The 24,244-nt window shown below is 38.5% G+C and overlaps 3 protein-coding genes across 6 annotated transcripts; 2 read left to right on the top strand and 1 right to left on the bottom strand.

Moving 5' to 3' along the window:
• Window positions 1-1,918: 1,918 nt before the first annotated feature.
• Window positions 1,919-4,819, top strand: LOC119984711 (F-box/kelch-repeat protein At1g22040-like). Of its 2 annotated transcripts, XM_038828790.1 has the most exons (3): window positions 1,919-2,078; window positions 2,445-2,572; window positions 3,063-4,819. In XM_038828790.1, exon 3 carries the CDS (start codon window positions 3,148-3,150, stop codon window positions 4,579-4,581), a length of 1,434 nt encoding a protein of 477 aa, XP_038684718.1. In that variant the 5' UTR covers window positions 1,919-2,078; window positions 2,445-2,572; window positions 3,063-3,147; the 3' UTR covers window positions 4,582-4,819. The 2 variants fall into 2 exon arrangements, with proteins under 2 accessions (XP_038684718.1, XP_038684719.1); XM_038828791.1 differs by lacking the exon at window positions 2,445-2,572 and having other exon boundaries at window positions 1,925-2,078.
• Window positions 4,820-5,215: 396 nt separating this feature from the next.
• Window positions 5,216-13,001, top strand: LOC119983876 (protein RAE1-like). The gene is made up of 11 exons (XM_038827607.1): window positions 5,216-5,423; window positions 5,507-5,593; window positions 5,810-5,887; window positions 7,129-7,322; window positions 7,765-7,906; window positions 8,882-8,962; window positions 9,899-10,027; window positions 10,813-10,890; window positions 12,075-12,146; window positions 12,591-12,671; window positions 12,774-13,001. Exons 1-11 carry the CDS (start codon window positions 5,367-5,369, stop codon window positions 12,822-12,824), a joined length of 1,050 nt encoding a protein of 349 aa, XP_038683535.1. The 5' UTR covers window positions 5,216-5,366; the 3' UTR covers window positions 12,825-13,001.
• A 22-nt stretch (window positions 13,002-13,023) lies between these two features.
• On the bottom strand, window positions 13,024-22,256 carry LOC119983869 (BRASSINOSTEROID INSENSITIVE 1-associated receptor kinase 1-like). Of its 3 annotated transcripts, XM_038827601.1 has the most exons (12): window positions 21,881-22,256; window positions 21,428-21,560; window positions 21,259-21,330; window positions 18,716-18,859; window positions 18,125-18,196; window positions 17,943-18,014; window positions 17,773-17,852; window positions 16,377-16,529; window positions 15,966-16,304; window positions 15,169-15,563; window positions 13,754-14,111; window positions 13,024-13,283 (listed from the first exon to the last, which is right to left on the bottom strand). In XM_038827601.1, the coding sequence occupies exons 1-11, from the start codon at window positions 21,975-21,977 to the stop codon at window positions 13,797-13,799; spliced, it is 1,872 nt and encodes a 623-aa protein (XP_038683529.1). In that variant the 5' UTR covers window positions 21,978-22,256; the 3' UTR covers window positions 13,024-13,283; window positions 13,754-13,796. The 3 variants fall into 3 exon arrangements, with proteins under 3 accessions (XP_038683529.1, XP_038683528.1, XP_038683530.1); XM_038827600.1 differs by lacking the exon at window positions 13,024-13,283 and having other exon boundaries at window positions 13,449-14,111; XM_038827602.1 differs by lacking the exons at window positions 13,024-13,283; window positions 18,125-18,196 and having other exon boundaries at window positions 13,449-14,111.
• Window positions 22,257-24,244: the final 1,988 nt, after the last annotated feature.

Here is a 24,244-nt window from a genome sequence, read left to right as displayed (position 1 = left end):
TGCACGAATTGATGTACAATAACTAGTTTTTTTTGTTTTGTTTTATGTTTCATGAAGAAAAAGAAAAAAGAAAATAAGTAGTGGACAAGAGGAGAGAGCCAAGTCATAGTGTACTACTAGTTAAGAAAATGATGGTCAAAAAGAAAAGGCAAAGCAAGTCTAAAAGGGGAAAATTTTCCAGTTAGAGTAGCAGATCAGGCAGTTGTAATAAATGTATTTTAGCAATCCTAAGTGACCCTGGTTTCACGGATCTGGTAGTAACAACTAACAACAGTAGTTGATGCCAATCCCTTGTTGGGGGTAAAAAGGGCTTTTGCTTGTTTAAATTCATTTGTTTCCAAACAACTTCTACTTCTCTCACCAGTCTCTCTAACCTTTTGTAAGTTTCACTGCCAAGACTTACATACTTTTAACACGGTTAAGGACCACAAACAAACATATCCTTCTTAAAAAGTTCAAGCAATAATAGGAGGGTTTAAATGATGAACCCCTTTTTGGGTGGTCCATCCCAATTAAAATTTTAGTGGAAAGTTTGTGGGGGCTATTTGGAACTCATCATGCATAATTTGATGCAGAATAGATAGTTCTGTTTGCTTGATCAAAATATAAATATATTTTTTTAAAAAAATGGTTTGAACCTTAAAAATTAGGACTTCATTTTAGAACCTTATTTTAAAACATCATAGGATAATTCATGATATATATACATATATACACACATCATATTGGAAGATATTTTATATATATATATATATATATATATATATGGGGTTCTGGTTGTGGGGATGAACTTATGTGATGTTTTGCTATTGTAGCATATCTGCATATGTAATGTAGTGGATGAACCATATCCTTTTATAGTTTCTCTCTCTAAAGGGAAAAAAAAAGAATATTCATCTGAATTTTAATGCAAGAATTACGCACTCTCGAGTCTCGAATCCAGGTTTGTACTGGACTTAGAAGAAAACATGGGCCTCAAATGAATGTCTTGGCCCAACCCGATTAGTTAATATAGATCCATTTGGCTCACAGGCTGAGTCCATGGGCTTGACATTTTAGACACAGCCCACATTTGATCCATCCCAAAAAAAGCAGCTTCTACATGAACTTCCCAGGTCTTTGCAACTCATTTTATTTGGGGGAAAAAAAAAACACTTCTAATGGAAAATTATTTGCCAAAATAGGAAATTACTTTTATAGATTTTTCTCGTGTGTTTGGTTTGGTGTAAATTTTCGAGTATTTAAATAGTTTTACTTTTTGCATACCCTGATATATTAAAGTCAATGCTTCTTGTCAAACTCTCCTGAGCCAAATTGTATCAACTTGAAAGGTCATGATCCATTAGAAGTAATTTGTCATGGCAACATGCTGAATTTTAATCAAACTTTACCTTTTCATCATGTGAAAACTTATGTGAGCTCGGCCCGACGGCTCGAGTTTAGGTTCATATTGAATATCTAAAGTACAAATTTATAACTTATTATGTTGTCATGTGAGAAATTTATATACTTGTTTAGACTCATATCGGTGGTTCAAAAGACAAAACAAACCTGTATATTATTGTTCTTGATTATAAAAAAAAATAAATTAAAGGGTAAATTAAAGTCTGATAGGGTAAATTACACGTACTCTTTTCTTGGTATTGCGAAGTACTAATATTTAAGATATACATTTTTGTATCCATCTAGAAGAGTAAAGCTATAAAGAAAGTTTTAATATATATATATATATATATATATATATAGAAGAGGACAAGACTACAAGTCATGTTTATTTTAATATTATTAGTATTATCATAATTAATATTTAATATACGAGACAAGGACGAAAGAGTAAATTTAAGAATAGATGAGGTCATCGGGTGATCTGGCAACGTACGTATTACTACTACAATTTACAAATGCTTAAAATTCCACAAAATTAAATGCGTAAACTGATGAAGAACGGACAAAACAGAAACGCTCAAGAATAATTGTGGTTTGTTCACACAGCGCACACAACCACAGCAGCTACCGTCTCTGTAGCAAGGCGAATCAACGACCCAATCGGGTCCTCTCTTCGTCTTCTGAATTTCAAGGTAATTCGTTAATCTTTTGGTAACGGTTGCCCGGTTGGATTCCGGAAGGAATGAAAACTTTTCTACTCATTTTCTTGGTAGACTAACTAGGTATCAGTTTTGGGCTTCATTTTGTTTCAATTTCAACCCTTTTTTATTTGTATTTTCTGTTGGATTTCGTTTTGATGATGGGGGTTGTGTATTCTTGAGCTGGAATTGCACTCTTGGTTCGGTGCGTAGTGTGAAGGTTATTTTCGCTGATTGCGTTATTTTGGAAGATTGGGGCTATTATTTCTGTTTTATGTTTGTTCGTTGTTCTGAATTCTACGTTTCTTTGCTGGAAGATTTGGCTTAATTTGGTGAGGTTTTGAAATTTCTGTTTTGCAGCCAAGAATATTGGGTCACCTTTACTGAGAAATTAACAAATAGAGAAGATAAAATGTTTCAGATCGAGGAGCTAGAATCTGACACTTTTTTTGTAAACCTCCAATCCCAGCTCGTGCGCCCAAAAACAAGTAAACAGCACTGTTTTGCAATGTCTTGTAACTCTTTGACTATATTTGGTGAATAGGTCATGTTTGCTAATGTGTATTAGAGGATTTTAGAATTCGTTGCACCACTGGATCTTTTGATATCGTGGACGTGTGATAAGGTTTCGATGTGTGACATACTGTGATCTTGTATTTCCTCATGATCGTCCTTTCAAGATATCCTTGCTCTCGATTTGTGTCTGTGCCAACTTGGGTATAATGCCTGTTTCTATATGCTTCAACAAATAAGTAGGATATCTTTATGAGTACAATAACTGGCTCTGTCTCTCTTATGCTTTCGCACCACTCACAGGCACATGTTTTGCTTGATGCTATGTTCTTTTATTTTTCTTAATAATCGTATGCTTGGGTGATTGCATGTATTTTAAGTTGCCAGTCATATTGTGTTTTTCTTATCGACATGTGATATTGTAGCTAACTCCTTCCGTTTTCTGTGTTGATGCTGTAAGCTCAGATATGAAGTAGCTGTGTGATGGTCTCAGAACAGTGTCTTTATAAAGCCAGATTACCTTACCTCTTTGGTAAACCAAATTATTCTGATGGGGACCATATTGAGCCACAATAGTTCTAAGACTGGAGTTAGTGAGCCCTTTGAGGTTTCACAGGCTGAAAGGTGCAAGAGGCTGAGGCTATCTACAAGTACCTGTGATGAGGACGCAAGATTGATACCTAGCCTTCCTGATGAAATCTCAATACAAATCCTTGCTAGAGTTCCTAGGATTCACTACTTGAATTTTAAGCTGGTATCTCGGGCCTGGAAAGCTGCTATGGTGAGCACTGAATTATTTATTGTGAGAAAAGAACTTGGAACCACAGAAGAGTGGCTCTATGTATTAACAAAGGTCGAAAATGCCAAGCTTATGTGGTATGCTGTGGACCCTTTGTCAAGAAGATGGCAAAGGTTGCCACCTATGCCAAATGTTACTTTTGAAGATGAATCCAGGAGGGGTTTGGCTGGCCTTCGGATGTGGAGTATGGTGGGTTCAAGCATCAAGATTGCAGATGTCATAAGAGGCTGGCTTGGGAAGAAGGATTTATTGGACAGAATGCCATTCTGTGGCTGTGCTATTGGTGCTGTCAATGGCTGCTTGTATGTGGTTGGGGGATTTTCTAGAACATCAGCCATGACATGTGTCTGGCATTACAATCCAATCTCAAATGCCTGGAGTGAAGACAGTTCAATGTCAGTTGGTAGAGCCTATTGTAAGATGAGCATCTTAAACGACAAGCTTTATGTTGTTGGAGGGGTTACCAAGGGTCGTGGTGGATTGACTCCACTTCAATCTGCAGAAGTTTATGATCCTCACACAGATTCATGGAGCCAAATACCATGCATGCCCTTTTCAAAAGCTCAGGTTCTACCTACTGCTTTTTTAGCTGATTTACTCAAGCCCATTGCAACAGGAATGACGTCATACAGGGGAAAATTATTTGTGCCACAGAGTTTATATTGCTGGCCCTTCTTTGTAGATGTTGGAGGAGAGATTTATGATCCTGAGATGAATTCATGGGTTGAAATGCCGATTGGCATGGGTGAGGGCTGGCCTGCAAGGCAGGCAGGAACAAAATTAGGTGTCATAGTTGAGGGTGAATTGTATGCATTGGATCCTTCCAGTTCTCTTGATAGTGCTAGAATCAAGGTATATGATTACCAAAATGATTCTTGGAAAGTTGTCGTTGAAGAAGTTCCCATCCGTGACTTTACTGATTCCGAGTCCCCTTATTTACTTGCTAGTTTACTTGGAAAGCTTCATGTGATAACTAAAGATGCAAATCACAACATAGCAATCATGCAGGCAGATGTGCAAAACCATTCAGCTCCCTCTCCATCAGCTTCATCTTCTTCATTGGATAACACATTCCATGAACATTCCCTTTCCATGGTTGAATCAGACACAAATACTTGGAAGGTCATTGCCACTAGGAGTGGTGGAACGGCTGAACTGGTTAGCTGTCAGACTCTTGATGTTTGATGTCATTCATGCTGCTTCCGATCTTGGAGTCAATGATCAATGCTTAAAGGCTGTTTGTTGAGGGTACTCTAATGCTGTTCCGCATTTATCTATTTCACAAAACACTGATCTTGGATGTGCGCAATTTACTTATTCGACGTGAAAATTCTCTTGCATCCCAAGTTGTATGTAAAGAAATTATATTTTTGGCCTTCTTGGCCATAATCCTTTCCAGTAAATTGATATTCTGTTTGATACATGATGATTGGTAAAGTAATCTTCAGTCTGCTGCTGCTTTTGTATTTTGATAGTAAATCAAAATACAAAATCATCTCATTTTATTGCCCTTTTTGCTTTCGTGTTTTTAACTGCTGCTTAGGCAACTAATGCATGTGTGATGCCCCATTAACTTTGAAGTAGAATGACATTAGTGCCATTTTAGTAGAAAGAATCCGTTGTGAATCACTCAAGTGATCATGATTCGAAATTTCGAATCCCCTGCTTCATAAAATATGCCAAAAAAGCTTGGCACATTTTTTATTAGTAAGAAAACCTACTTAATTTAATTGAACCTACTTCAGAAAAAGTAAATAGAAAAATTTCAGACCCAAACCACTAGTCAAAATGGTATGAATGCATGATCATGGTTCGAAATTTCTTAAACACATTTCAGAACTTCAAGTTTCCTGTAGACTTCTTAATGCCCTAAATCGTCATTTTCGCCTGCGGCGTCTTTTGAACGCCAAAACTCGCTCTGTTTCTCTCCCTTCTCTAGTCGGGAATTCTCGACTATTCGAGCAGCAACAATGTCTGCTTTCGCGAGCACCAGTTCTGGTAATCCAAATCCAAACAAGTCGTTTGAGGTACTTCAAACTTTGTTTTCATATATTTTTAGTTTCGATTTAGCTGCATATGCTGCGTTGATCGACTAATTGATTTTATGCAGGTGTCTCAACCTCCTAACGACTCTGTTTCAAGCCTCAGCTTCAGTCCTAAGTCCAATATTCTCGTCGCCACTTCTTGGGATAACCAGGTTCGTTTGTATAAATTCTCTAAGTTCCGTTTGGTCGCTCTGAAAATGTTTCGAAACGAATTAATACACGCGACTCGGACAACTTCCCCCCCCCCATGTTTTCTCGGCAAACAAACGGCACGGTTTTTGTTGGTGTTCTTATATTCGGTTTTTGCTTTCATTGGTTAAGTTTCTCCTACGGATGATACTATTGACTTATGAATTAAAATGTAACAGGTGCGGTGCTGGGAGATAGTGCACAGTGGATTAAATGTTGGTAGCGTGCCCAAAGCATCAGTTTCGCATGACCAGCCTGTAAGTTCTCGTCAGTCCTTGCACTATTTTGATTAATTGAGGACACTGTGTTAGGGATATCACTGGACTTTGGTTTTGTATAATGAAATATTGGAAACAATGGGAATTGAGTTGTTCATCTAAGACAAACATTATTTGATGCGATAGATAGCACTAATCGTTATAGAACAACAATGGCTACTCAATTTTGTTTGGAGATAACACCATAAGCACAGTCTTAATTTCCTTGATGGATGATGTGCTCAGTTACGTGGAATCATGTACTTGGTCTGCCATGTTTGCAGCAGATATCACTTATTTTTCAAACGTGAGTACCCTCATGATAACCTTCAGCTTGATATTTTGCCAAAGAGAAGAACATAAGCCATCTGTATGAGATTAGTGCCAAGTCATCATTGACTAGCTTTGTTTTACATGGATGGATATAATCTAGGAGGTTGCACATGGTAATTACAAATTTGGGATCTGTGAGGTGGTCCAGAGATATGTTCAAACTTGGCGTGAAGATCTACTTATCAAGTTGGCGCCTTCTTTTCATTTTTGAAGCATATGATAAAATAGCTAAATAAAAAATCTTACATGAGTTACATACGTCCTTTGGAGTTAAGAGTTTGTCTAATTTAAGTATTTAACGTGTATTTGTGTTGTCATTTACATCTTTCTTTTTTTATGAGTGTAATTGTTCCGAGACGTTGAATACTTGTGATGTGTCCCTTTTTTTTTTTTTTTTTAATCTCATTAATGCCCCTTTTAGCAATCTCATTTATGAAGTCACCTTCATCTTTTCCTATGGATTACATTCCAAAAAAAAAAAAAATACATGGGTGCTTCTATTGGACAACTTGGGAGTATCCTTGCAGTTTCTACATGCCTTTTTATTATTTCTTCTTTCTTTCTTTCAACCTAAGATAGAGATTGAAGCCACGGCTAGATCTGGAAGCATTTCTGATTTAGTAGGATACATAAGTTTTAAAGTTCGGAAATCTACGAATCATGCTTTTTCCTCTAATCTTCTTGTATCTGATTAAACCGAGTTCTCTTAGTTAATTAGCTACCTTACATATTTACACCGGGTCCTTTGCTCCACTTGGAAAGATGATGGATAAACTGTTTATTAGGGAACATATTTGTTTTGATGTTTGGAAACCCAAGCATTATACTTTTCTTTTCTAATTTTTTCGTACTGTGTTAAACTGAGCTGTTCTCTCATTAAATTATCCGTTAACATGTATTTACTCCAGGTCTTGTGCTCGACTTGGAAGGATGATGGAACAACTGTCTTTTCTGGTGGGTGCGACAAGCAAGTTAAGATGTGGCCTTTGCTATCTGGTGGCCAGCCAATGACAATTGGTATGCATGATGCACCAGTCAAAGAAATTGCTTGGATCCCTGAGATGAACCTCTTGGTCTCCGGAAGCTGGGACAAGACTTTGAAGTAATTCTATCTAGATTACGGTTGCCTTGTTGCTTTTTAGATGCCATTGTCTAATTAATCCTAAAAAGATTGAGATTTGCCGTAGATGCTTGAGAAAGCCATCTCTCACTACATTGTGGTAACAAAAAATGACAATGCAAAAATGTGAATTATTTGCAAAAGGTTCTTATTCATGTTTTATATTCTGAATTGCTGGGAGTAGATGCTAGTCCTACTCCCAACGACTGCGATTTCATGGATCTATTAAAAGCATTATGTGTATCTTTTTCATCTAGGGCCTAATTTGATACACAGGAACATGCTATTCTACCCAGGTTTTAGCCTTCTGCAATATCAGATATTTCATGCACATGCACATTTACATTTAACAGTTTTCTGCTTGCCTGATTTATCATTTGTAATTCTCCCCATGTTTAGGAGAATCTTTGTTACCCATTTTCAGGTACTGGGACACAAGGCAGCCAAACCCTGTGCACACACAACTACTCCCAGAGCGATGCTATGCACTAACAGTCAGATATCCACTAATGGTTGCTGGTACAGCTGATAGAAATGTGGTTGTTTTCAACTTACAGAACCCTCAGGTAAAGTTTTTTGGCCCCTGAGGTCCTGAACTCTTTCTTTTCACTTGTTATTTTCTAATCCATCCGACGATTCGATTGTAAATGTTGAACTGTTAATGTAATACCATTCAAAAAATGTGAGTGTAAGTTGTATGATCCAGAGGCTTTAGGAGTTAACACAATCCTAGGTAGCACCGAGTCGGATGCGGGTGCTATGACATAGGGATTCGTAATTCTCAAAGAATCAGGATGCAGGTGCAGGGGGACTCGGCAAATAAAAATATGTATATATAGATTTTAGTAATATCTTACTCATGGCTTCACCAGAAAACCACCTAGTCGGAATCATACTGGCAGACCTTGGATTATTACACTGCATAATACGCTGAGCTGCTATTCCATTCCCCCCTTGGGCTTTGAGAATTCACTTTGAAAACGTGGCAGTGCACAGCTTCTCATTACATTATTTTCAGTGCTTATTTAAACATTTAAAAGGATATTTACATGAATTCCTCTCTGTTGGACTTTAAAGCTATCACTATGGCTATCTGTCGGTCCATTTCTTCCTCTCTACTTTATAGCATATGACAAGGCTTGTGGTCTTTGTTTTATGCCTTTTTTTTTGCGGTGAATAACCTTCACAACTAAGTTCATGATTAGGCATTTATGGTTTTCTACAACTTTTTGATGATGGTTCTCCCGTCGTATAGAATCTTTTTTGCATACATAATGTATTTGTTACAACCCAAAATGCATCCTTCAGGCAAAATTTAATTGTATGATCAGAGAACTATCCCTTCTTTATGGTATACCGTATATGAACAAGTGCACTTTTCTTATGTCACAATTTGCTTTATTGCATCTTTTTGGGGGGTATCAAAAGGTGATTTATCCTTGTGCACATATAAAGTATTTAGCTGTTTTTTTATATCTAAAGAGGCTGATGTAGCACCACTTTTTTACTGTAAATTCTAATCATTGCTCAAAAACAAACAGACTGAGTTCAAGAGAATCATTTCACCTCTCAAGTATCAGACGAGATGTGTTGCTGCCTTTCCTGATCAACAAGGTTTCTTGGTGAGTATTTTCTGTAATTGTTTCTTTCCCTTTTGTGTCTTATTTTAGATTATCTCCCCAATTCCTTTCTTTTACCTTTTCTCAACACAGTTTGGTCAGTATGGGACTTTGGGTACAAAAATTTTCAAGCAAAAACATTTCGAGTTGGTTTCCATGGTGTGAGGAGTGTGTGCAATTTATTTAGGCTTATTAATGTGAATGCTGCCAGAGTGATGTACCAGATGTTCTTGCTGAGAATTAGGTAACTGATGGAATTGTTGTTACCTTTCTGGGGCAAGGGTGCCCTAGGATTTTCTGGAGCAAGGTCTGTCCATGATGTCTGAAACTTTGCTGTAATGTGTCTTCAGTCCAGTACTCACAATAGATAGCTTTTTTTTTCGTGTTATTCGTGACTCCATAATGCATAATTAAAACAAGTGTACGCTCGCATAAAAACTTGTGGCTGGATTAGGTTTTAGGATGTAGTATTTTTTTTTGTTGTGACCCTATGTCATATGCTCTGCAATGTGTGGAAGACTGAATCTGGGGCCATGAAGCTAATGTATGGCGCTTGCTGTGTGAAAGAGATTAGTTGCTGATCTTAATGCATCTCTTGTCTACTTAATTCATGTTGTTCCTTTCATCTGTTCAAATAATTCTTTCAGTTTTCATTCTCATTTGCCCATGTAATTTCTTTTCTTCTCTTTTTATCTTTTGCTTCCTATACTTCAGTGAATTAAAGCTTTGTTTAATAAATAAGAAATTTGGCGCGCATAAAAAAAACCTCATTTTATTCTTGTTTGTCTCACACCGCATGGTCATGTTTTTTCATTGTTGTAGTGCAAAAATATACTTGTTTTCAGATTATGAAGTCCTCCCCTCTGCTTTAATGATAACTACTCTTTGATTCCTGGATTAAATGATTATATTGTTAATAATGATTTTTACTCTTCTTAGGTTGGTTCAATAGAAGGAAGGGTTGGAGTACATCATTTGGATGATGCGCAACAAACTAAGAACTTCACCTTCAAGTGCCATAGAGAGGGCAATGAGATATACTCAGTGAACTCCTTGAACTTCCATCCTGTAAGAATCTCGTTGTATTGTACTGACATGGTTATTTAAAACTTGAGTTCTGAACAGTTGAAATTTTTTTTTGCCCTTATTGCTAGCGGTTATTTGTGAACTGCTGTGTGATCGGTCCTAGTCTTGCCCAATTTTTCATCCATGGGTAGTTCAGTTGTTTGGAGGAAGAATGGCTGAATGGGTGCGAGAAATGTCGTGTCATCCTTGTTATTTCCCTAAGTATTACCTGGAAGTTACTTATGGTAATCATGTCATGTGCAGAAGGCCAAAGGAGTTGAGAATCTTAACTTGAGATTTACCTTACCAATCATGGACCCTTTGGTAACATTTTGAACTGGGTTTATATTCTCTCTCCATTCCTCCTAAGGGTTAATTTTATAATATTCTAGCTAGTTAGACCACTCATAAAGTCAGTTGTTGGGTTCCAAGTTCAAACATTTCATTGAAATCCTCTTGATTTCCGTAAAATGTACAACACTAATTATTTCTGTATTTACAACTTGGATTTAGCTCAGCTACTATTATAGTTATTGTTCGAACAATTATTCACTTTGTGTTGGAATCATTATCACAATTAGTAATAAATTGTTTACACTTTTTCTTGAAATGCACCCTCATTTACTGTCAGCTATACTGGGGAATGTCCAATTATTTTTGAAATCTTGTATGTTTTCACTTTTCAGTTTAATTTATTGGAGATCTTGGTCCAAGAGTTGCTATTTCTATTGTCATTGGAAAATGTGGCTCATCACCTCAAAAGCTTATTGGCCTTTTTGTTGTTTTAGATTCATCACACATTCGCAACTGCCGGATCTGATGGTGCATTTAATTTTTGGGACAAGGACAGTAAACAGAGACTAAAGGTTTGCTTTAATTTCAATATTTATTATTTTTTAAAGGATTCTAGTTTATTGACTGTTGTAACATAATCTCTCTCTCACACACACACACTTGTTCAGTGTATTCTTTTGGTCTGTTGACTAATGCAATGTTTGCTTTTCCACCCCCCCAACCCTCATGGTCACACAAAATAAAGTGAGCTACCTTTGAAAAAATTACACATGGTAGAATCTGATGATCCTTAATGGTTGTTGGTCAATTGGGGCTCAATCATTGTACCTCAATAATGTGATTGTATATAGCTCATACGGTTAACATTTACTTAGAAGGTGTCAGTCATACATGCTAGTAATTTGTGGGGACATGTTCATCTCATAATAATAAGCACGACCATTAGGCTGCAAGCCTGGTAGAATAAATCAATCGAGTTGGTCGAGCCATGTATTTGTCTTCACAAAAGATGGTTAGATGGCAAGGGAAGGTATAGTAGGACAAAAAAAAGGACATTAAACATTAAGCAGATAATGTTTGTTAAGAAAGTTGGTAAAATACTGTTTAGGCTTTTGGGTGCGCTAGTTGAAAAATGCTAGTTCATAGTATTAAAGGGGATAAAAAAATATGAGGCTGCTATAAATCTCAGAGGTTCAAGTAGTAAAACGGGATTTGATCTCGAATAACTCCATGAAGAATATTTCCTTTGACCAACTAAGGGAAGCTATTACTCATTTAGCTGTCTATCAGGCATGGGAGTTAAGTCATTTGAATAATTTCTTATCCGAGAGGTTATCATCCTATTGAAGGGTCTTTAGCTATCAAATACTCATGTGGTTGTGCATGTTAGTGATACCTACCAATCTTAATTGGGCATTCATATTTTCGATGTTTCTCGTGTTATTCATTTTCGGCTTGTCTTGTTCTCATTTTTTCATTTGGTCCCGTTTGACCATCTAACTGAAGCAGATATATTGCCAGACACGTCTTAACTCAAATCTTTAAGCAACCAGTCACTTTAGTGATCGAAATTTCAATTACATACAGCACACAAAATTCTCTATTAATTGGGATATTTATGAAGCGATGTTATTGGTTGTTTAAACTTGAAAGACTGAAGTGGAGAAAGTTATATGGTGTTAAGATTTAAAAAAGGCTTTACACAATTCGAAAACTGTCACTTGTATCATACTGACAGTTGCATTGATATTTTCAGGCAACGTCCAGGTGCAATCAACCTATCCCTTGCAGTACTTTTAACAATGATGGCTCAATATTCGCATACTCGGTATTCACATTTTCTTCTCTTCATGCATATGCAACGAACGCTGATCCAACATTTCCGCATCATTTAATTGTTGATGCATACCGTTTATCATTGTAATGGAATTTTGTTGAGGCCAAAAAGCGCTCCTGTTGGTTTGATGAGATAACTATAGCACCTGCCATACCCTGGTGCTGAGATTCTACTAATAACTAAAGTTCCTGCATTGTGGTGAATAGTAATTATCGCCAATCAAGTGGGTTAACTTCCTTCAGTATATACTTGTTAATTTCCTGATTGAAAAATATTTTCGCTGCATATTGCACGAGACTGCTCTCTATAATTTGCATGCATGGAAATATCAGAGACATTCCTAATACTGAATTTAGTTTCATGAAAGGTAAATAATGCCTTAAAAATTGCGGGTTTGCATTATTTGGTACTAATTGCTTGAATTTTAACTGTCAGGTGTGTTATGACTGGAGTAAAGGTGCTGAAAATCATAATCCTGCAACGTCAAAGACCTACATTTTTCTGCACTTCCCACAGGTACTCTTTCTTTAACTATATTTAGATCAATGAATCAATGATACTATCTGGTTACGTGGTTAATAATCTCTGATTGCATCACTGATGCTTTGTGGAATAAAGGAGTCCGAGGTCAAAGGGAAACCGCGAACCGGAGCTACAGGTAGAAAATGAAGATATTGCTGCACAACCATGTAAAGCCCGAAGCAAAACATGGAATTTTGGCTCATTTTTCCAAAGCGGATGTCATCCTCTATTTCAAACGGCGATGGCCACTCAGATGCGGATGTCAATTGTCTATATAATGTATAGATTGTACAGTTCTGTGTTGAAATGCTCTTCTAGTTGACAGGCAAGTGCAGGCTTGGATTATTTTTGATACTTGCCAGTTGCCATAATAGTCCTTTAGTTGTTTTAGTCTTATTTTAGAGTCTTGATTTGAAAATCCATTTTCAGTTGAAGCTTTCTGGTAAGCTAAATAGAACCAGCCTGACTACGTCGGATCAGGAAAAAGGACTGAAAAAAGAGGTCTCTCCTCTGTGCCTCTTGGGAGATTCATGGTGTTAGCATCCAATATCTTTATGCTGTTGTCGTCGACCCCACACTTGCATGAATAATTGTCGTATGCATTTCCTAAACAATAGAACACCAACATGCAGGTATAAGACTAGTGTGCTTACGAAGAAAAACCAGTTCATGCCTCTCATTACCACTAGCGTATAGTTTGTACCATAGCAGGGTTTTGGTCCAAAACAATTGACCTTAACTTCTGCATGGAGATAGTGAAATCATTGAATATTTGAAGGTCATATGCCCTTAATCAAGGTCGTGGACCAGAAATATGAACATATTTATTAATTTAATAGCATTCAATAATTCTTGTGATACATAAAAGGACTTTCCTTTCCTGTTAACAAGCACAAGAGGTTTGCAAATGCCAGTGGGCAACCCTCTATAAGAAATGCAGCTATGGATATCAAGTGACTGACTCCAATATGTAATATAAACTACACGTCAACCCATCCCCGACGAGAGAGAGTGACGAAAAAGGAAAACAAATGGAGAAAGAAAAGGACTACGTGCACAGATGTGTAAGAATATACCTAATTGATCTTGAAAAGACGTTCATAAGGTGAAAGGGAAGGATCATCTAGGACCAGACAGTTCATCCGGAGGGATGTTCGATGTGGAATCCACGAGCCAAGGCGCATTTGGTAGGTCGGGATGAGTAAATTCCTCACGAGACATATCCGCTTTCTGCCATTCCTCCCATTTCTCAGCCAAACCATCACCTTCAAGCATTCTTACTACCTCTGACATCTTAGGTCGTTTCATTGGGGAATCTTGCGTGCACAGAAGAGCCACCTGGATCAGCTGTTCCACTTCTTCGTCAATGTAATTGCCCTGCATGTCCGCATCAACCAGTATCTCCAATTTCTTATCTTTTAAAAGACCTTTCACCTGAATCCACAAGATAAGCCAGAGAGGAAAGAATAATCAGGAGACCAAAGGTCAAATTTTACAAAACACAATTTAACAAGCCAGTATCCAGATTGCAAGTATTTGTAGAGGGGAACTTTACAAGTTTACCAATTTTTTGGTATGTGAAACAGATTAGTGCTCTAAAAACCAATATGAGCTATTATGAAATAAATACTATAATATGCTCCAACCAAGCTACCCAAATGCGTGCTAATTACTTTCCTTCATTTACTGTCAGCAACCATGAAATTGGTAAACCCAACCCTACCATTATCACAGAAAGCCTTTGAGACCTAAGATAGGACAAGAAGTTCCTTAATTTACACAAAGAAACAATTCTAAGAAAAAGTATTCCAGGAGACATCATTCCCAACATAGCAGGAACGAGAGAACATTTTGTAAACAGGAATGAGACAATGTCGGCCAAAGAAAATCAGAGAACAAGATAGAGTGAGGAACAGTTTAATTGTCATAAGGATCACTAAAACAATTTTTTCCATTGTCCCAAATGTTCCCTCTTTCATTGCCTTTTCTTTTCCTTTTCTCTTTTTGGTTTCTCTGATAATATTTAATAATTCATAATTTTTTGCTGTAATGTATTTAAGCCAACCTCGAACAGTAAGTACTTGAATATATAAAGAACAAGGAATTTAGAAACGTAGGGTAATGAAACGATCAAGCACTTGGCTTTAGGTAAAACTTAGGAGTTAGGCAAACTTTAACACCATAGAAGTCAGAGAATCACATTCCATGCTCTATCGAATACAAAAAGGAGCTAGTTTACTCTCACATGCCATCTAACTCCCAAACGACCAAACTAAGGGCACAAGGAAAAAAAAAAGTAAACTCCCATGCACTAGGCTTCCGCAATGAGTAGGTCGGGGACAGACAGGATGTATGCAGACCTTACCCCACATAATATGTGGAGAGGCTGAAAATAGTTTTTTTTTTAAAAAAAAAGAAAAAAACACTCTACTGTCCTTGTTGGGGTAAAATGTAGAGGTGTAAAAGGGAGAGAGTATATGGATATACATACCCAATCGAGTAGCATTGCATCATTGTCATTTGCCAGCCGTGCAAGATCAAACGCCCTCTTTCCAGTTATCAGTTCAAGAAGCATGACACCATACCCGAAAACATCAGTCTTCTCTGAAGACTTTCCAGTTGAGAGGTACTCTGGGGCAATATGCCCAATTGTGCCACGTACATCAGTTGTAACATGAGTATCTTTGTAGTCCATGAGTTTTGCCAATCCAAAGTCTCCAACAAGGGCTTCAAATTCCTCATCCAGTAGTATATTTGCAGCTTTTACATCACGGTGAATAATCTTGGGGTCACAATGATCATGCAAGTAAGCAAGCCCTCTTGCAGCTCCAAGTGCAATCTGCTTCCGCACTGGCCAAGCAAGTGGGGATTGCGATTCTGGGCGATCTATAATAATGCACTGCACGAACTAAATTAGTAATTACATCAAATCAAAGTTACAACAAACTTCTCCAGGGGTGGGTCCGATGCAGCCCTACCTCTTAGAGGTGCCACGTTCTCAAATAAAATAATCAAATTTCATAACTATAAAAAGAAAATTCGGAACATGTATTTTGAAATAAGGATTTGTATTGAACTGCATTGAAGAAGAAAATGATTTATTTTCTTTGTACTTGAAACCCTCTTTCAAAGCATATAAAGCTAAAACCATAAGGGGTTGACCAGTGGCAAGAAATATAAATGCAAAGACAGATTAAGAGAAGACATTGGCGTAAACATGCTTAATTTAGTGAACACATACAACAAACACATCAGCAGAGTTTATATTCTACTTCTAGCAAGCAATACCTCTTAAACACGATGCTACACTTCCATTTGCCATATAGGGATAGACAAGCAATCGTTCCATTGGTGTCACGCAAAAGCCATGGAGACGAAGCAGATTCCGATGCACAGCCACGCTGATCATTTCCACTTCAGTTTGGAACCGCAGCTCCCCACCCTGAGTACACTCTTTCAATCTCTTTACTGCCACTAGAGAACCATCAGCTAATCGTCCTTTATAGACTTTACCAAATCCTCCTATACGCAGAATGTTGTTATTGCTAAAAGCATCAGTTGCAACTTGTAGTTCACGCAGAGAAAACCTTTTGAGCTCTCCTAAATGGACTTCTGGACCCTCTTCAGCTGCAAAGAAATGCAGATTTTAGATTCCATTCAGAAATCATTTGAGGCCTTTTTTTCCCATAAAATACTAACCGGGTACATCAAAAAAATGATCTCGTGGTTTTATCCGCCGCCGGTAAGCAGGTGAAATTGCAGGAGCAGCAAATAGTAGAGCAGCACCGGCAGCAAATAGTAGAGCAGCACCGGCAGCAACTCCCCCCGCAATAGTTGCAGTGGCAATGTTACCTTTTGAGGTGACATTTTATGAATAAAAGGTGCCAAACTTGACTAGTTTGCAAATATATTATTTTATCAGGTGTGTCAATCCAATCGAATTTTCATTTGGTGTCTATTATTCACCAGTAATATTTTCCATTATAAAATTGTTTGCAGCCAAAGATATTTCGAAAGAAATTAACTTGTGTTCCTGATATTTTATAATATCATATGGAATAACTATTCCCTTTTATTGAGTGGCTTTTCTTTTGAAGTCTTTTTCCAACGTTGCACCAAATGCAGAATTTTTGTTCTATTGGTTATCTTCTGTAACATGATAAGTTGTAACTCTCACTGCAGAAGTTCAATCCAAAATGAAGACAAAAACACGTCCGGGCCATCTTTATGCAGTTAGAACTTAGCCATTTAATTGATTACAATGGTTTGACCAGGACCATTTTGTTTGGGGCTCTAAGCACAAGCAGGTGAGTCTATCAGGGGAATTATAACATGTACATAAACCTTTACTGAAGGCATCAGTTAATATTCAACTCCACTGCTTACAAATACTCGTTCTTGTCACTATAAAGAACAGAAAATCTCATAGTAAAGACTACAGAGGAAACCAAATTTGAATTTTTGCGTATGTACTGTGATGTTAAGTGGCTGGTCTATAAGACAATATCAAGCATCAACTGCAAAGGCACCCCACCACTGATAGTTGTTTCTTAAACATGTTTACTCATTCAATTGTTTTCTTGCACATATTGGTTCTAATTTATGTTAAAAATAGAAAAGAATCATGAAACAAATTTAAGAGAAAGAGCAAAGAAAATTCTGACTGAAATTAAAGGAAAAAATATAGAGATCATGACTGCTCGATAGAAGTGGTCAAGGTATTGGCTGGAGTCTCCTAAGTCCTAATCCCAATTCTTGTCAATGGAGCTTGTATTGTGACTTCAACCCAAATCATTGAAATTTCATTTCAATAAATGCATGATAGCTACTCTTTACTCCATTATTCAACTAAATTTCCAAGAACTTGACAGAAAGAATTATACTCATGAAATTTCCATACTTAATATAGCTTATTCTCCTTATCCATTCAAAAGAGAAAAAAATCTCTCTTACATTTTTCTGTCCATAGCAAACCATCCTCATCAATCAAAGCCTTAATCCCAAACAGTTTTATCTGCTCTTCACTAGCTATTTTCAGGATCTAGTTCACAGGTAACAAAAATTTAAACTCTTCAATTTCAAAAGGTATACTAACCAGCAGATGGAGCTGGGGGAGTTGGAACAATCGGAGGAGGGGGAGAAACTGTAATAATGTTAAAATGATTATTTTGAAAACTGCAAAGGAGGAATGCTGCAGTCAGTAATATAAGTTGATAGGTTAGTCCACTAAATGAGCGCAAAAATTATAAATCACTCAAGGAAAACCTGATGGGAGTAAATTGTGAAAATGAGCCATTGACTGGGATATCCCCGGTCAGATTGTTGTTTGAAAGTTCCCTGCATGGCAATATAAGTTAAAGGAAAGATATATACCACACCTGAATGAAACTGTAAATTGAATATCTATTTTGTACTTGGAGTACCAAAGACATCATTCAAACACTTACAGGACTTGCAGCGACTTAACAGTAGTCAACAACCAAGGAATAGTTCCAGTTAAGCTGTTGTTGTTAAGACGCCTGTACTATCAGAGCGAATATTATTTCTTGGGGCAGAAATTAGACCAAAGATATTAAATTCTAGAAACCCATAACTAATGCATAATAATATCAAATGGCCAAAAGGATTTTGCTAAATATTATACTCTTATATAACAGTGTCACATCTCTGATTGCAACTTTGTTGTCTAGACAACTGAATTTACACTCTCTTCAAAGTTATAGCCTGTGAATTCTTCCAAATAAATAGCCTGTGAATTCTAACTCCTATTATGAAAATAATTAGGGAACAGACACCAGAGTAACATAGTGCAGGCCTGTTAGTGCCAGCTTATCATTACAAAGTAGCAATAAATTGACTAGCTTATAATATTAACCACCATGGGAAGAGACATTTTTCTCGTGTTGCTGTAATTACTACTATTTTAGACTCTGGCCGTCAAATATTGTACCAAAAGTATAAGGAAATTATGAGAGATAAAGCATAAACATCATAAGTTCACGGATTAAAAAAGCGAGATTAAAGATATGTGTCCATACAGGAAACGAAGTTTCGAAAGTCTGGCCAAGGTCGGTGGAATTGTACCCACTAACTTGTTCGAGTAAAGATCCAAGCTCACCAAGTTTGTCAAATCCCCAAGCTCCACTGGAATTTCTCCACTTATGTTATTGCCATAAAGTTGCCTGTCATAAAAATAGTAAGTATTTCATTGTAAAAGAAATGGAAGCACATTCGACACTCAAAAAAACATAGAAGGTTCCATTATACACATTCAAGTGTGATACGAATGTCCCACATTGCTTAGATAGGTAACTTATGATCTATTGATAAGGAGGGCAAATGTCTTCCTCAATCAACCAACAAGTTTTCTAGATAGTGGCCTATTAGGCTTGTTGGTTGGTTAAGGAATATATGGGCCTACTGGATGTGTGTATGGGCGCGCACCTGGCCTGGTTCTTAACAATGGTATCAGAGAGGTTCAGTGCACATGTGGGTGTTTGGATCTTGGACTGAGCCATCATGGAAAGGGCTATTAGTGGATATAGTGGTATAGGTAAGCCCCAGCCCAGTGAAAGACCCCCACTGAGTGCAGCCAACTTGGGCGTCGGCTCCGTCCAGGTATGGGATTGGATTGGGTCACCACGGAAAGGGCTACAAGTGGATCTGATGGAACGGATAATGACCCCAGCCCAGTGAAAGACCCCCATTATGGGATTGGATTGGGTCGCCACGGAAAGGGCTACAAGTGGATCTGGTGGCTGGGAGAGCACCTGACCTAGTTCTTAACAAAGTGCATGCAATGCCAAAGAAACATTATGAAGACAGAAACACAAGGCATAAAAATCTAAATTTTTTATTAAAACAAATGAAATGTCCTGATAGAACAAGAGGACCATCACTCAATAACCAAGCCCCAACCCATCCACAGGCCATTGGGCCTGGCCCATACCATGCAGTCCAAGGCCCAAGGGGGGTTGTGGCCAAGCCCTTCTATGGGAAAAGCTTGGTTACTAAGGAGAGGGAATACCTCTCACCTATATACAACACTTCCTCCCCTCTCCTAACCGATGTGGGACTCTATCAATACCCACTCCTTCAAGACCTCTCACCTATATACAACACTTCCTCCCCTCTCCTAACCGATGTGGGACTCTATCAATACCCACCCCTTCAAGACCAACATCCACGTTGGTCGAGCACCTTGGCCTGCCATGGCAGGGTACTCAGACTCAGACTCAGGACTCGGGACCCTTCCCTATCCCTATCATTTCGGCCCCATATAACAGAACACCAAGGCCGGCCACTTCGCGGACGCGGCCCCAAAGGCCAGGGGCACAAGGCCCATGGATATCAGAGCTCCCCACAGGGCAGGAAGTATATACAACACTTCCTCCCCTCTCCTAACCGATGTGGGACTCTATCAATACCCACCCCTTCAAGACCTCTCACCTATATACAGCACTTCCTCCCCTCTCCTAACCGATGTGGGACTCTATCAATACCCACCCCTTCAAGACCAACGTCCACGTTGGTCGAGCACCTTGGCCTGCCATGGCAGGGTACTCAGACTCAGGACTCGGGACCCTTCCCTATCCCTATCCTTTCGGCCCCATATAACAGAACACCAAGGCCGGCCACTTCGCGGAAGCGGCCCCAAGGGCCAGGGGCACAAGGCCCATGGATATCAGAGCTCCCCACAGGGCAGGAAGTATATACAACACTTCCTCCCCTCTCCTAACCGATGTGGGACTCTATCAATACCCACCCCTTCAAGACCTCTCACCTATATACAGCACTTCCTCCCCTCTCCTAACCGATGTGGGACTCTATCAATACCCACCCCTTCAAGACCAACGTCCACGTTGGTCGAGCACCTTGGCCTGCCATGGCAGGGTACTCAGACTCAGGACTCGGGACCCTTCCCTATCCCTATCCTTTCGGCCCCATATAACAGAACACCAAGGCCGGCCACTTCGCGGACGCGGCCCCAAGGGCCAGGGGCACAAGGCCCATGGATATCAGAGCTCCCCACAGGGCAGGAACGAAGGCTCCGATACCAATGATAGAACAAGAGGACCATCACTCAATAACCAAGCCCCAACCCATCCACAGGCCATTGGGCCTAGCCCATACCATGCAGTCCAAGGCCCAAGGGGATTGTGGCCAAGCCCTTCTATGGGAAAAGCTTGGTTACTAAGGAGAGGGAATACCTCTCACCTATATACAGCACTTCCTCCCCTCTCCTAACCGATGTGGGACTCTATCATGTCCATATTGAATATTTAAATGCTCATTTCATCTGTTCAACCAAACAGGAATGAATCATCAATCCCACTCGGAATGCATCTAGTCAAGGCCGTCAGATTCTCAAAGCTGCTTTTACAGCAAATGAGGTTGTGGATTATCATTTAACGCTGAGCAACAACTTCTTCTATGGAAGCTCGACATGGAGAAAGCATTCGATAACCTCAATCAAAATTTGCATGTAAGGAATACGCAATCCATAAATAGTAACAAGCATTATCCAATCAGAACCACAAAAGACTACAATCCGAAAAGCCTCAGCACATAAAGAACTTACAAGTACTGCAAATTTGGAAGCTGACCAAGCTGCGAAACCAATTGCCCAGATAGAAATGCATTTCCAAGATCACTAAGTGAACAAAGATGGCAACACAATGTTATCATGCTTAAGTAAAACTAAGAATGGAAGGCATGATTAGTTCAAAACAGTCACTGAGAAAGCTTACACTCGTGTGACACTATTTTCACTATTGCATGTGACATGAAACCAAGTGCAGGGATTAACAAGGGTAGCATCCCAACTCTGTAGAATGTGTTTAGGATCCTCCAAACTAGTTTTTAATGCATTCAAAGCATCGCCTGCATCACACGACATAACAACCACATAAATCATCAATAACACTGTAGAAAATAACTTGTCCGCATAAGTGTCATGAATGAGGTCAATTAATGCATGGAGATCAACATTAAGCCAAAAATCTCTAATCCAAGTACTACTATTTACAACAGGAAATCATAAAATCAGATATGCCACCATAATTACAAGCTCCACTCATCATAATCCTAAATTGAATCCCCTAACAATAACAGGAAAAACAAAGTCCACAAAACGCTTCTATACCACACTGTCCACGCCAAACAAATGAGATTGAATCAAAGAAGTGAAAACCGGTACACACCTTCAGAATTAGCAGCGACTATCGAAATAATCAATTGAAATAGCAAAACTGAGCAGACGAAAGTCGAGCCCGAGATAACCGTTACCGCTCGCTCCATCGTTCTCTAAAACACCAATATCTTCTTCATACCATCAAAACGTCAACATTTCAACGCTCCGTCATCGGTTAGAACACCGATTCCCTCTTCACGCTATCAAATTTTGAGCAATTTCCAATGTTGACTCGAAAGGAAATCCAAACCGCTTGTTGCTTCAGAGAAAATGCAGATAAATATAAAAGGAGACGAATTTTGGGGTTCAATCAAAGCTTCGATTTGGGAGGGCGCAGTCGTCCGAGTACCTGCACCTCCGAGTCTCCACTCTCCAACATGACATGAATATTATATTAGGGAATATACTTCTTTTTTAAAAAAAAAAAAAAAACTATAAAGTCAAATACAAGGCAAGACTTAACAGGGTCAAAGTCAAACCGTCAAAAGACGCAGAGTGTGGGACCCAACAGAGAAAAACGCACCCGGCGTCAATCACAAGTATTAAAGTCTTGGGCTTCAGAGAGAGAAGTTGGCCCACATTTTAATGGACTTGCTCACTAGCGGTCCATTAGAGCAACCATAATGGTGTGGTTTTGTTGGGACCAACAAAATACATTGAAGTATGTGTTTTATTGATGTGTTTGGGTATTTTGATGATGTGGTTGAGACAACAAAATATATTGATACAATAGTATAAATTTGTTGGTTGCTCTTATATTATATTAATGGTATTATACAACACTAGTCAGATCCCCGTGTTTCGCATGTCTTTTATGTATCTATTTATCTATATATATGTATAAAGTAGAAGCTCTACCAAGTATTGATATTATCTTGACACTTGACTTGCTAAAATTCTCAATTTGTTCTTAAGGGTTGGGATTTGGGTAGTTTTCCATCCGTTGTAGTGGTCTTCATGTCCCTTGGGCATGGCTTAACGTGTGTGTGACTTGTGGGTCTTAAAAAAAAAAAAGGCACTTGTGGCTGGATTAGGTTTTAGGATGTAGTATTTTTTTTTTTCGTCTTGTCCCTATGTCATATGCTCTGCAATGTGTGGAAGACTGAATCTGGGGCCATGGAGCTAATGTATGGCGGTTGCTGTGTGAAAGAGATTAGTTGCTGATCTTAATGCATCTCTTGTCTACTTAATCTATGTTGTTCCTTTCATCTGTTGAAATAATTCTTTCAGTTTTCATTCTCATTTGCCCATGTAATTTCTTTTCTTCTCTTTTTATCTTTTGCTTCCTATACTTTCAGTGAATTAAAGCTTTGTTTAATAAAATAAGAAATTTGGCGCGCATAAAAAAAAAAAAACCCTCATTTTATTCCTGTTGGTCTCTGATGAGGATCAGGGGAGATTATTGAAGAATGCATACAATAGGGGCCGAAGACTGAAACTCAAAAAGAAGCAGGGACATGTAACAGCCATGCAAGCTAACTTGATCGTGGACAAGCCAGCTGGAGCATCGGCCACATCAGCAGAGGAAGTAGTGGAAGATACTATAAGTTCAATCAGAGAAGCAGAGATGTGCAGATCTTCTTAATTGAAGGAAGATATTGGAGTCAACAATTTATTTAATAAGCATAATATTACTACCAATAATGTAGCCTAATAATTAGGCTTGAATTAAAGTTTCCTGATTCTAGTTTCCTTAACAAGTATGGTTGATATGTAAACGTCTGGGGTATAAGAACCAGACTAGTATGAAGTATTAGAGAAGAAGAAAAATTATATACAAAACTGAGAGTTATTCTCAAACCCTTTGTTTTCTTGTCTTCAAGTAAGTTCAAGAATTCATCATTGGTGCTCTCGTTGAGAGCTGAACTCAATGGGATCTCTAAAGGAGCGAGTTGACGCGATGGAGTCCAATCTCCAAGCCGTAAACATGGAGTTACAAGCGGGTATCCTAGATGTGCAACAACGGATGATGCGACTCGAGGAGGTGATTATGAGGGAGTTAGGCAATCGCAATCAAAAATCAAGATCAAAACCAAAAAGAAGCGTGCAAACCACAAGTAGTGATTCAGAATCTACACAAAGTTCTGAAGAAGAGGTATCGTCCGAAGAAGGAGAAAGAACGGCAGCCGCAAAACTTCAAGAGAAAAACACTACCATCAATAAAGCAAGAATGAACTTTCCGGCCTTCAAGGGAGAAGACCCGATCGCATGGCTGAGCAGGGCGAATCAATTTTTTAAGTTCCATGATATTGAGCAATCATCCAAGGTGCAGTTTGCGGCCTTCTATCTAGAAGGGGAGGCTAATTTATGGTGGCAATGGATTGAGAGGATCTATCATAAGAAGAAGAAGGAGATTAAGTGGAAAGATTTCGAG

The sequence above is a fragment of the Tripterygium wilfordii genome, chromosome 18 (genome assembly GCF_013401445.1).
Source record: "Tripterygium wilfordii isolate XIE 37 chromosome 18, ASM1340144v1, whole genome shotgun sequence".
Taxonomy (NCBI): domain Eukaryota; kingdom Viridiplantae; phylum Streptophyta; class Magnoliopsida; order Celastrales; family Celastraceae; genus Tripterygium; species Tripterygium wilfordii.
Note: the sequence above shows the minus strand (reverse complement) of the source record. Positions and strands in the feature narration are given on the sequence as shown.